This window comes from Cavenderia fasciculata, assembly GCF_000203815.1.
Source record: "Cavenderia fasciculata unplaced genomic scaffold Scf_EU5ZYIE02H8LDV-5, whole genome shotgun sequence".
Classification (NCBI taxonomy): domain Eukaryota; phylum Evosea; class Eumycetozoa; order Acytosteliales; family Cavenderiaceae; genus Cavenderia; species Cavenderia fasciculata.
In genome coordinates, this window is record NW_004457639.1 from 1,465,724 (window position 1) to 1,478,796 (window position 13,073).

At 33.3% G+C, this 13,073-nt stretch overlaps 6 protein-coding genes across 6 annotated transcripts; 1 reads left to right on the forward strand and 5 right to left on the reverse strand.

Moving 5' to 3' along the window:
* Positions 1-19: 19 nt before the first annotated feature.
* cysK (cysteine synthase) lies at positions 20-1,893 on the reverse strand (the record flags this gene model as incomplete). The annotated part of the gene is made up of 6 exons (XM_004354277.1): positions 20-75; positions 125-443; positions 527-1,063; positions 1,132-1,259; positions 1,539-1,751; positions 1,827-1,893. 6 exons carry the CDS (start codon positions 1,891-1,893, stop codon positions 20-22), a joined length of 1,320 nt encoding a protein of 439 aa, XP_004354329.1.
* Positions 1,894-2,363: 470 nt separating this feature from the next.
* DFA_10430 (uncharacterized protein) lies at positions 2,364-4,926 on the reverse strand (the record flags this gene model as incomplete). The annotated part of the gene is made up of 6 exons (XM_004354278.1): positions 2,364-2,644; positions 2,717-2,829; positions 3,487-3,767; positions 3,864-4,094; positions 4,221-4,379; positions 4,840-4,926. 6 exons carry the CDS (start codon positions 4,924-4,926, stop codon positions 2,364-2,366), a joined length of 1,152 nt encoding a protein of 383 aa, XP_004354330.1.
* Positions 4,927-5,445: 519 nt separating this feature from the next.
* On the reverse strand, positions 5,446-6,498 carry DFA_10431 (uncharacterized protein; the record flags this gene model as incomplete). Its single annotated transcript, XM_004354279.1, has 1 exon — positions 5,446-6,498. The coding sequence occupies one exon, from the start codon at positions 6,496-6,498 to the stop codon at positions 5,446-5,448; it is 1,053 nt and encodes a 350-aa protein (XP_004354331.1).
* Positions 6,499-7,065: 567 nt separating this feature from the next.
* On the forward strand, positions 7,066-10,774 carry DFA_10432 (uncharacterized protein; the record flags this gene model as incomplete). The annotated part of the gene is made up of 9 exons (XM_004354280.1): positions 7,066-7,093; positions 7,198-7,292; positions 8,211-8,318; positions 8,358-8,451; positions 8,519-8,913; positions 8,990-9,289; positions 9,369-10,393; positions 10,580-10,664; positions 10,754-10,774. 9 exons carry the CDS (start codon positions 7,066-7,068, stop codon positions 10,772-10,774), a joined length of 2,151 nt encoding a protein of 716 aa, XP_004354332.1.
* Positions 10,775-11,082: 308 nt separating this feature from the next.
* Positions 11,083-11,373, reverse strand: DFA_10433 (uncharacterized protein; the record flags this gene model as incomplete). Its single annotated transcript, XM_004354281.1, has 1 exon — positions 11,083-11,373. The coding sequence occupies one exon, from the start codon at positions 11,371-11,373 to the stop codon at positions 11,083-11,085; it is 291 nt and encodes a 96-aa protein (XP_004354333.1).
* Positions 11,374-11,444: 71 nt separating this feature from the next.
* DFA_10434 (uncharacterized protein) lies at positions 11,445-12,134 on the reverse strand (the record flags this gene model as incomplete). The annotated part of the gene is made up of 1 exon (XM_004354282.1): positions 11,445-12,134. The coding sequence occupies one exon, from the start codon at positions 12,132-12,134 to the stop codon at positions 11,445-11,447; it is 690 nt and encodes a 229-aa protein (XP_004354334.1).
* Positions 12,135-13,073: the final 939 nt, after the last annotated feature.

The following is a 13,073-nucleotide window of genomic DNA, read 5'->3' on the forward strand; positions in this document are numbered from 1 at the left end:
GTTTGATGTTTATCATCATTTATAGTTGATAATTGTAAATTATTTTCTTCCAACCATTGTTTGTTGTAAAGTCGACTAGTATAACGATGACCAGAGTCACACAAGACAGTGACAATAGTTTTACCTGGCCCAAGTTTACGTGCCAATTTGACGGCACCCACACAGTTGAGAGCGCTACTTCCTCCCAAAAACAAACCATCTTGTTTTAATAGATGGTGTGCCATCTCGACACCTTCCATTTCACTTCCCTTGAACGCTCCATTTAATACAGCCTTGTTAAAATTCTCTGTCTTTCTATTGACACCTACACCTTCATAGAATGACCGCGGTCCAAATTTATCTACTACCAATCTATCTCTAACATCAAATATCACTCCATTTTGTACTAAATTATATAATCCTGATCCTGGTGGATCAATTAACCATGTTTCTATTAAATTATTCTATAGAAACAAATAAATAATGATTAATATCCTATATTATTATTATTATATATACAATCAATCTCTTTTGTTTCTCTGTTTACTCTTGATTTTAAATAATTTGAAATACCAGCAATAGTACCACCAGTACCAGCACCACAAATAAAAGCATCTATGTGACCTCCTGAAGTTTGTTCCCAAATCTCTTTGGCAGTTCCATAAAAGTGAGCATTAAAGTTTGATAGATTGTCAAATTGATTGGCATAGAATGCATTCTCGTCGACTAGACAACGTTGATAGGCACAATGCATAAAATGATTGGCATTGTTCATACCTACAATCGGTACAATGTTTGTCTTTGCACCGAGCATCTCTAGCAATTCAATCTTCTCTTTTGATACATTGTCGGGAATGTATAGCTCGACATTGTAACCTCTCTTTTTAGCAAAGGTGACCAATGATATACCTGTACTACCCGCAGTAGCCTCTACAATCGTCGATACACCCGGTTTCAATAATCCCCTCTTCTCTGCATCCAATATAATCGATTTAGCTACTCTATCCTTTGGACTACCTCCTGGGTTCATAAATTCTGCTTTACCAAGTATTGTACATCCTGTTGCATCTGATAAACTTTGTATCTAAAAACAAATATAAGTATATTAACACTAACTAACTAACTACTAGTAGTATGTATGTATGTACATACTTTAATTAAAGGAGTTTGACCAACTGAATCCATTAAATCATCTGCTACTCGACAATGAAATAATGATGATGATTTAATTTGTTGTTGTTGTTGCAGTTGTTTTTGTTTACTATCTTCATCATCATCTTCTATTTCATAAAATACTCTTTTTAGTTTATTAATCATTCTCTCTATATATTATCTATCTCTCTCTTTATATCTCTTTATATCTCTCTGTCAAATTTGAAGATGATGATGAACATGGAGTCGTTTTTGCTAAAGTGTCTTATAAGAATTTTAATTTATTTATTAATTTATTTTTGTTTTTGTCAAAGTATTCATGCATGGTTGTGAATAATGATGATGATGAATGCATTATTAGGCAGTTACATTACAATTAAAATTGTATAACATTTCAAGATTAGTACCACCAATACCAGTAGCACCATACAGTCTAATACCATCACACGATGGGACAGTTGGTAAATTACAAATTAAAGGTGACCATCCATACAAAGCCTTGCAATATGGTAGTATACTAGTCTTCATTCCATTTTTAGTTAATTGTTCTTGAAAGAATAACATTGTCATTGGTGAATAATTAATAGTTATTCTCTTTCCATCTTGAACTACACTCGTAACTAGTAAAGAAAGAAAATTTAATTAATAATGAACTAATTTGGAATCTATATATATATTATTGCATTGATACATACTTCCAGCACTGGAAATTGAAATAAAAATAAATAAAATTGCAAATATTAAAATTAATTTTGGTGTCATTGAAATAATTTAAATTAAATATTTTGGTTGATATTGATTGATTGATTGATTGGTTATATAAACTCTAAGAGGATTCTATTTATACTTTTCCCTTTTAAAACTTTTTTGTCCAACCATTTTACATGTTTGAGTCTTTTGGAAAACAGCAGAAATGACTCTTGAACATCTTTAATCCTTGATGACCATGCCTGATGATCGATTGACAGATATATGTGTTTAACGAGAACTAAAAAATGACCAAATCGAGATGGGGATTTGTAAAAAAAGATATTTTTTTTGAAGGTGATTGACTCTTTTTAATTGCAATCAAAAAACCATGAGATTACTTTTCTCTTTTAAAGAGGTTGTCACCTCCACGAATGGGCTATTTTATTTTATTATCAGTATTTATTAGTACAAATATAGTTTGGTTAACTTTTTATAATTATTATTATTAACCATTTTTGGTTTAAAATATCGGAAACTTCAAGTTAGTCAGTTGTTGTTGTTGTTGTTACATTACAAATAAATGGAAATCTCATATCAAGATTTGTTCCACCAATGCCTGTGGCTCCATAGAGTCGGAGAGTATCACAAGATGGTACACCTTGTGGAAAGGTACACACCAACGGACTAAAGCCATACATTGATTTACAAAATGGTTTGATATTTATGATCATGCCATCATCGATCATTTGTTGTTGGAACAATATCATTATTTGTGGTAGGAAATCTATTGTCAATGTATTATTTTGTTGTTTTACTTTAGTTACTTGAAAAAAAAAGAAAAGAGAATAAACAACACATTAAATCAATATTGATTGGTCTACAATTCTATACATACTTCCAGCATTTGTAAAAGTTAATAAATAGAAAAATATTATTATTATTATTGTTAAAAGTAAATAGATTTTCGAGTTATAATTAGAATTGGATTTCATCTTTTTTGTTGTTGAACTGTTGATTATTAATGGATCATTTTGAAAAAGTATGTATTTATATGTTTCGAATAACAAAAGGTGATAGGATAGATCTATCCTATCACCCTTTTTACTTTTAAATTGATTAATTAATCAGACGAAGAGGTAGTTAAAAAAAATGTAGAAGGGTTAGAAGAGGAGGAAGTAGGTAGGTAGGGTAGTATGAATGAACAGTTAAAAAGATGAAAAATCATTGGTAATATTAGATCATCATCAATCAATCAATCAACTCCACCAATATCATTATGGAAAGTGTCAGCTATCTTCACCCCCCTCCTACTCTTCTTTTTTGAAAATTTAGTGCAACCCTCTTGTTTGTTGGTATTATCGATTGTGGAACCATTAAATTGATGAGAAATTCCACTTTTTTTTTTTAACCCTACCACACTCATTCACCATAATGTTTCCATATTATTATCCAATGATAGTTGTTGTTGTTGATCCTAAATATCATCAGACGATAGAGATAATAAATCAATTCCATGTTGAATTATGATAATGAAATTGATCATCATTGCAATACTTTACTTTATTTTAAAAAGAATTCTTCTTTGTATTATTGAAATCAAGAATGTGTGTGGGGGGTGTGGAATTCTAACCAACCTACCCTTTATCTTTAATCTTCAATCTTTACAATATTGTTGGTATTATTGCCATTGGCAGTGTTGTTGAGAAATTGATTTGTTGTTGAAGATATTTGAATTGTGTATTGAACACAATGTTGTTGTTGTTGTTGTTGTTGTTGCTTTTGTTGGTAATTCCATCATCATCATCTTCTTCTTCCTTCTCTACCTTTACGACGGTAATGTTGAGAGATGGAGAGTGTGGATAAACGATTTGAAGTTGCCCCAATCCTTTTGGCATTGTAATGGTTTGAGTTGAAGTTGTTGTTGTTGTTGTTGTTGGCTTTTTGAACTTTAACAAACAAAAATGTATAACTAAAGGTTCTCCCTCTCTCTCTCTCTCCCAACTAAAACATTCTTGATTTATTATTATTCTATATGTACTTACTGAAAGGTGGAGGTATCTAATACCACGACGACGAATATATCTGAGACGATTCTTCTTGAAAAAGCATTTCAATCTATAATATGCACTATCGATTAAACATCTCTCGTTTAAACTACGAGTAGTGAGCTGTTTGGTAAATTGTTGCAAACCTTGAACCTTATCTATTTGTTCACACAACTCTGCATTTGACATCTTCTTGTTGCCATTGTATTCAATATGATTGGCTAACCACTAGATATTAATGATTAATGATGATGATGATGATGATGATGATGATGATGGTGAGTCATCATTAATAATGATCACTATGCTATCACTACCGCCCTACCACCCAACCATCATCATATTATACGATACATTATCAAATTCTCTAAACAAGAGGTCTCTTGCTTGTTTCTTTTCCTCTTTCTTTTGTCTCTTTGGTTTGTTTGGTTTCTTTTTTTCTTGTTTCAATTCTTGTGTCTTGACTTGGCCCTTTACTTGTTTGATTGCTTGCTTCTTGGCAAGTCTCATCGGCTTGGTAAAGGTAGTGGGAGGTGCATCATCTTCATCAACATCTACCACCTCTGAAATAGGTCTCTTCCTGTCGACCTTCTCCTCCTGCTTTGTTCTTGCCATTCGTTACCTTGGTAGTATAAACTAGTCAATAAAGATACAACACTCAACACTAGTTTTTTTGTAATTAAAATTTTTTTTTATAATTTATTTTTTTATTATTTTTTTTTTTTTAGGCAAAATGGGTTGATGACCACAAGAGTTTCATTTTCTTGTTCCATTTATTTGTGTAGAGGTGCATTATGTAGAGATATTTAAACTGTAGTTCTTGTTAACCAAGTTTATTGTATTATAGCAAAAATAAACTTTTGTATGTATAGAATAATATTAAAAAGATCTTTGTATCTAGTTTAATCAGTAGGTGATATCCATTTTTTTCTCGAAACAATCTTCTACTAACAATTACTAATGTTTTTTATACATGGATTCCATATCCTAAAAATATGTAGGAGGGACTGCTAACTTTGATGCCAAGTCTTTTTGCCCCCGCATATTCATTGATAATCATTTCTTTTTTTAGTCTCTCTAGGTTTTAGTTTCATGTTGCTTTTAAATATATTTACCTAAAAATCTGTGGATCATATTTGTTGAAAGTCAAAGAGATTGATTGATTCCCCTCGGTTGCGAGTTTCCAAATTTTGGAGTGACCAACTCCTTTTTGTTTGTGATCAAGTCATCTAAAATTTGGAAATTCACGACCGACTTGGCTGATTCATTATTCATACTCAAGATACATTACATTTAAAGAATAAATTAATATAAGATTTCTTTTTAATTAATAAATATTTATTGTTTTATTTAAAAGATGATTTGGATATATCCAATGTTAGAGTATGATTGTTTTAGATTGTGAACGAAGTGGAGATCGCCAACTGGCAGTCTCAAACTGTCTACTGGTCACACTGGTTGGCTCGACAAAACTGAAATAGTCTTGTATGTCGCGTCGTAGTACTCGTTGCGAATACAAGGCCATTGTATCAACACGTATAAATTGATTTGAATTTTAAATTATTAATAATTATTAAATTTAGAATAATGCAGTACCCCATAATTGAGCAGGATTTGATTTAATCTTGTTGGCGAGTGCATTGATACCTGATACAATGGCTGTTGGGTTGTGGAATGGGAAGTAATGTCCTGTTGTAAATTCAAACGATTGTGAGTTGGTTGAGAGTGATGTCATCAATGTTTGACGATTACTCCATTCTAGATCTTCGACATAGGAACTGTAAATATTGATGTAGGGAAGATCTTTGAGTGGTGTTGGAGTTGATTTGATGGTGTATGTAAAGTTGAGAATGGCTGATGATATCACCATAATGTTGTATTCTTGAATGGCTGTTTTGAGGAATTTGTTGGTACTGTCCAAGAATATATCTTGTGATGCTGTCAATGAACATTGAGTGTATCCAGAATTGACCAATGCATCTGGTAACCATCCAAAATAGGATCCAACCATTCCTGATCTGGCCAATGGTTCAAGTGTACCCATATTATTCATATTGATATATCCTTTGACTGCATCGGATAGTGTGATGACATTTTGTTGGTTGGATGGGATTAATCCCCATTTACTATCAGTTCCATCGATGCTGAGTATTCCAACTACTTCTTTGGGATAGGTCAATGAATAGGTTTGAATAAAAATACTTCCCCAAGACCATCCAACCAAGATATACTTTCCAGTTAATCCAGCCACTTGAAGTGAACCACGAAGACGAACAACATACTCTTGAGTGGTGATTGGATAGGTCGACGAGTTTGACCAACCGTATCCGTAACGATCCACAAAACAAGCTTTACTAATATTCCAAGATGGCATATTGGCAAGTACCGATGGGATGATTGGTACCCATGCTGTTGAGAAGAATGGAAGACCTGAATCAAACAGAGCAATAGGTCCATTTTGATTGGCAGCAGTCACATTGGAATAGCATCGAATATGCATTTGTAAATTGAGGTATGATGGGAAATAGGATACACCAGTATCACCAACACCAAGGTATGAGTTCGATACATCTGGTTGAGAATAACTTACTCCAACCAATAGAGCCACTATTAATATTGTTGATAATTTCATTTTTAATTATTATTATTATTAATAATTATTGGATATTATTTAAAATTATTATTATTATTATTAAATAATTTAAATATGTGGATGATGAATATAATTTGTTTGTTTGTTGATTATTTGTTTTGTTGTTGTTGTTGATGAATATTTTGTTGGATGATTCAGACATATTTATAGTTTACTGGCCCTAGTCAACTATTCGCAATAATCTTGCTAATGATAGTTACAACCCACATCTTGTTAATCCATTGTTGCATGACAGGAGGAGGGTGGAGGATGGGTGAGCAACCTTCATATTTTTAGTTTATAGTTGACTTGCCTACAAAATGAAGAAAGAAAGATGTGGAGAAGAGGATATTCAAAGACAATGAATGACATTATAATTAGTAATTATCCAAATATGGCAAGATACATAATATGCTTACTTTGTGGTTATGTCTATTGAGAGCAATGAGAGAAGAGGGGCAATGCTGACGTTGTGTGGGGGCAGGGGTGTTGTCATTGACGCTGTTTTTATCCGAGACAGGCCAAGCCAAGCGCATCAACCCCCTTGATCACCATCGGTCATGAGCAATGAGCGAACATCACTGTCTGTCTGTATGTCTGTGTGTCATGCACATAATTACAATCAGTTTGCACAATACATAATGATTGTGACGATGTACGACAATCTCTAATAATAGTGACATGCTTCATTATTATTAGCATCTTTGATACTCTCCTCTCATCACCCATCATCATTTCCTTTCTTTAATTTCACTTTGTTCTTGGCTTTGATTAATATTTCATATCGTGGTGGTGTAGATAAATAGCTTGTTTGTACACATGACCATGATCACTTGGAGAGGACAAAAAAATTTAATTAAAAAAGGTTGGTGGGAACTCAAGAAGCATCACCCTCTTTGAAAGATCCTCTACAATGAATTCATTTGTATCTTTTATTTTATCCTACCCTAGGATGAACATTGCTATCAAATCTTTTTGCCTACCAATTGGTTCTTCTTAACAACTATCCCAACTCGTCATTGGTAGCTGATATCCATTTTTACCAAAAAATGGATGTAATACGGAGCAGGTACCAACAAAGTTGATACCAAGTCTTATAGTTCCCCCAATATTTTTATAATCAATTCTTTTCTAGTTTCTTTAGGTTTTAGCTTCATGTTGCTCTCAAATATCTTGTCAAAGACAAATGATTCACTTGAAACAAATTGGACTTACTGTGCTTTCACCATAGTGGTTTGATTCACCTTGGTTCCGAGTTTCCAAATTTTGGAGTGACCAACTCCTTTTTGTTTGTGATCAAGTCATCTAAAATTTGGAAATTCGCAACTGGTGGAACCCTTATCCAAGTCGACTTGTCTGATTCATTATTCATACTCAGGTTATATTATATTTGAAGAATAAATTAATAAAAGATTTCTTTTTAATTATTAACAAATTTTAAAGACCACCAAAATAAGAAAATTTTTCTTAGACACTTTTTTTTTATTTATTTGTATTTATTTATTTATTATAACTTTATCTTAACTCAAACACATCAAGAGCTCGCAATCCTCCTTGAGGAAGAGACCTAAGCCTACCAAACTACAAATTAGAGATATTTGTGTTGTCGCACGAGGTGACACATTGCTGTTTTTAGTCGTTGTGTGCACACTGAGATAACCGCCACCTCTCACATGCACGTGATGCTGATTGGATCATACCATTTAAAGTAGATAAACTGTCTGAGGAGTTTAAAACGTAGCGATGGAATAGCTGACTATAAATTGAAGGATCCTTCCTTGGAGGGTCTCAGTTTCATTAAACCAACTTCAATTTATATTGTTATAATTATAAATACAACATAGTTAGTATCAAAGTAGAAGATGATTGTACAACTACGCGATTATCAACCATTAACAAAGGATAAGGTAAAGGCAAATGAAGATTTAGAGGATAAGGCTAAACCATTCTCTGGTATGTAATACAATAATAATCATAATTGATAGTCATAATTATACTAATTATATTGTTTGTATTTTAGATGCATTCTATGATAAAATGAGAGCAAGTGCTGCAAACTATGTCAAGTTTTATGCCACAGAGTACATTCAAAACAAAACCAAAAGTCTTGCTAATCTTGTATCGTATTCTTGCTTTGAAAATGGTGACATCTACACTGACCAAGTTAGAAAGCTTTCAGACAAGTATTTCCTCGATGTTGTCTATTACTACATGGACGATGGTTTACGATCACTCATGAAGTGGGACAAGCCAGCACTCGACAATAGACTCTTGGAGATATCATCGAGTGCAAAGGTTGTCGCATGGTACAAGAAATATGCAACTCTCTATGTCCATTACTTGGCCAGTGAAGAAACAACTGGTAAAATCAAAACAAAGGTCGTTGAAGCTGATCTTAAAGCCATGACTTCATCGGTACGTAACATATTAGGATCATGTATACGTATTTAATACATTAATATTAATTTGATATATTTTATTTGATTTCTAGAAAATTTATGTTAAACAAACATCAGCCATTTATCATTATGCATTTTTAATGTATATTCCATGGATGGCATTGTACATCCACGACAATCCAGCCAAATGGACCGAAGAGTTGAAAAACTATTATCTAACATCACCTGAATTTGCCAAGATTTGGATTCAAAACATCCAGGCACAATACCAAAAGGAGCAAAACTTTCAAAAGATTGCTGATATCTTTGCAAATGCTGGTCTCAAAAAAGAAGCTGATCTTATTGCCAATTTACCAAGAGAATATAATAGTTTGGATTATATGATTTCAAATGTATGTATTATTAATTAATAATAATCAAATACGTTTACTAATCTTGATTTACTTTTTTTACTTTTTTATTTTTAAATAGGCAAGAAACAAATTAGATATGCTTGATCCAAGTGGAAAGACATCAACAGCTGTAACAACCCACCTTTACAGCTCAAGTTATGCATTCTTTTATATCTTGTCTGGAAAGGAGAATAAACCCGAGCAAAAAAAAGCATTGGAAAAGCAAATTGGAATTGCTGTCGACCATCTTGCCAGTCTAAAGGAATCTGAACTGTCTGGTGAGAGATTGGATATGTATAGAACATTCAAGGATACCGTGTCTGCTTGTGGAAATTTGGCAGGTGTTAAAACACAACTTGGCATGGCAATCAAGAATGCCAACGACCGTATGAAACCATACCTCAAAAACATTGACGTGTCCAAATACGACGATCTACTCAAAATGCCAACCATGGAATCCAACGCAATGGAGGCCTCTGTAAAAGAGTCAACAGGCCCACTCAAAAAGGTACCATACTGCTTAAAGTTTTGCATGGGAATGTGGAGAGGATGCCAAGCCATCTCGGTCTTTTACGGTCTCTACAATTTCAAATCGGCCGATACTGTAGGAAAGGTTCAAGCTATAGCCGATCTCGTGACCATTGCTCTTGACACTTTTACTATTTTTGGAAAGGCAGACAAGGCATTTACATCGCCTTTTGCAACTCTTTCTAAAGTGATTGCAACTCAAATCCACAAAGTCGGTGTACAGGCACCCAAGGTCCTATCGGGTATATTCAATCTCATGAAGGGGTCGTTTGCACCAACCTTTAACAATTTCCTCAGCTTTAGAGTATGCCCTGCCTTGATTGTCATTGCAGTCGTTATCAATGCTATGGATGCCGTTAAAAGTTTCCAAGAAGCTAAATGGGGAGAATTGGCTTGCGACCTCGTTCAACTCGGCGCCAACCTGGCTTCCATTGCCATCTTGGTGGCTGGTGCCTCTTGGAGTGGTCCTGTTGCTTTGGTACTTGGTGGAATCTGTATCATTGCTGCTTTTATCAAGTACATCATTACAAAAACACCTGTGGAAGAATTTTTGGAATCATCATACTTGTTACCACAGTATAACAAGGCTATTGTGGCTACTGCTGCTTAATTAATTTATTTTATGTTTAAAAAAGGATTAGGTTGGTTTAAGAAACAGCTATCTTTTGAAACTACACACTCCAAAATAAAAAAAAAAAAGGCACAAAAACAGTTGCTAGCAAGGACCATGAAAAAGTTGTTGTTCACTTTTATTTAAAATAGATCTTCAATTAATTGTAATATATGTATAGATCTTTCAAAAATTTTGTTGCGATGGAGTTTGGTACATATTAATAATAAGACTTTGGTAAGTTGATTTATTATAGCCATTACTATAATGTCATCTTAAACTTTGGTCTATTTCTTTTTTCATCTTTTCTATTAAAGTTTCTCTAGGTTTACTTTCATGTAGCTTAAACAATCGAAACTTGAAAGTCTGATGGACTGAGGTTACATACATTAAACAGTCTTTACTTCAAAGTTTTTGGCAGAACCGACTTGGATGATTCATTATTCATACTCAAGATTTAAAGAGTAAATTAATAAATGAATAAAAGTGATTTCTTTTTAAAATAATTTTTAATAATAAATATTTATTTAAAAGAAGATTTAGAGATCAATATCTAACCATTTGAAGCTATAGTACATGTATTTGATTAAAATATTAATTATTATTTAGAATATTCCAGTAATATTTTTAATCAATAATAATAATAATTAAAATTTTAGAATAATGCAGTACCCCAAAATTGAGCAGGATTTGATTTAATCTTGTTGGCGAGTGCATTGATACCTGATACAATGGCTGTTGGGTTGTGGAATGGGAAGTAATGTCCTGTTGTAAATTCAAACGATTGTGAGTTGGTTGAGAGTGATGTCATCAATGTTTGACGATTACTCCATTCTGGATCTTCGACATAGGAACTGTAAATATTGATGTAGGGAAGATCTTTGAGTGGTGTTGGAGTTGATTTGATGGTGTATGTAAAGTTGAGAATGGCTGATGATATCACCATAATGTTGTATTCTTGAATGGCTGTTTTGAGGAATTTGTTGGTACTGTCCAAGAATATATCTTGTGATGCTGTCAATGAACATTGAGTGTATCCAGAATTGACCAATCATCTGGTAACCATCCAAAATAGGATCCAACCATTCCTGATCTGGCCAATGGTTCAAGTGTACCCATATTATTCATATTGATATATCCTTTGACTGCATCGGATAGTGTGATGACATTTTGTTGGTTGGATGGGATTAATCCCCATTTACTATCAGTTCCATCGATGCTGAGTATTCCAACTACTTCTTTGGGATAGGTCAATGAATAGGTTTGAATAAAAATACTTCCCCAAGACCATCCAACCAAGATATACTTTCCAGTTAATCCAGCCACTTGAAGTGAACCACGAAGACGAACAACATACTCTTGAGTGGTGATTGGATAGGTCGACGAGTTTGACCAACCGTATCCGTAACGATCCACAAAACAAGCTTTACTAATATTCCAAGATGGCATATTGGCAAGTACCGATGGGATGATTGGTACCCATGCTGTTGAGAAGAATGGAAGACCTGAATCAAACAGAGCAATAGGTCCATTTTGATTGGCAGCAGTCACATTGGAATAGCATCGAATATGCATCTGTAAATTGAGGTATGATGGGAAATAGGATACACCAGTATCACCAACACCAAGGTATGAGTTCGATACATCTGGTTGAGAAAAACTTACTCCAATCAATAGCAATGTTATGAATAGAGTTGATAATTTCATTTTTAATATTATTATTATATTATTGGATTATTTAATATTTTTAATACGATTATTATTATTATTTAATATTATTTGTTTGTTGATTATTTGTTTTGTTGAATGTTGTTGTTGGATGATTCAGACATATTTATAGTTTACTGGCGCTAGTCAACTATTCGCAAAAATCTTGTCATGACCAACAACGAATCATTGAATGAGTTACAACCCACATTTTGTTAATCCATTGCTGTAGAAGAGGAGGAGTCCATATTTTTAGTGATTACTTGACTTCCCTATTCAAAATCAAGAAAGAAAGATGTGGAGAAGAGCATAATGAATGTCGTTATAATTAGTAATTATCCAAATATGGTTAGATACCTAATAAACTTACAATGTGATTGTTGTCTATTGAGAGCAATGAGAGAGGAGAGGGGCAATGCTGACGTTGTGTGTGGGGCAAGAGTGTTGCACATCTTTTAATTCGGGATCAACCTTTTGATTGGGTGGGGTGTCATTGACGCTGTTTTTAACAGAGACAATTGTGGACAGATAACATGATCACCATAGGCTATGAGTATTCAAAGACTTTGCGTTTAAACCCTTGTCTGGGTGTATGTAGGTGTGTCACATGATCATCATCAGTTTGCACAATACATAATGATTGTGACGATGTACGACAATCTCTAATAATAGTCACATGCTTCATTATTATTATTAGCATCTTTGATACACTCCTCCTCTCTACGTCATCAACGTACTATTACTATTATTGTTGTTACTGTGCTGAGTTATTCTTATACCATGATTATTATGACGATGGTTAGTGTAGTGCTAACTATTGTTCTAATATCTTGAACCAAACAACAAGTGAAGATCACACAAAAAATTAGTCAAGTTCGAACATTTAATTAAATGGGTTTAATTTATTTATTATTTATTTACAACTTTAATATTTGAATA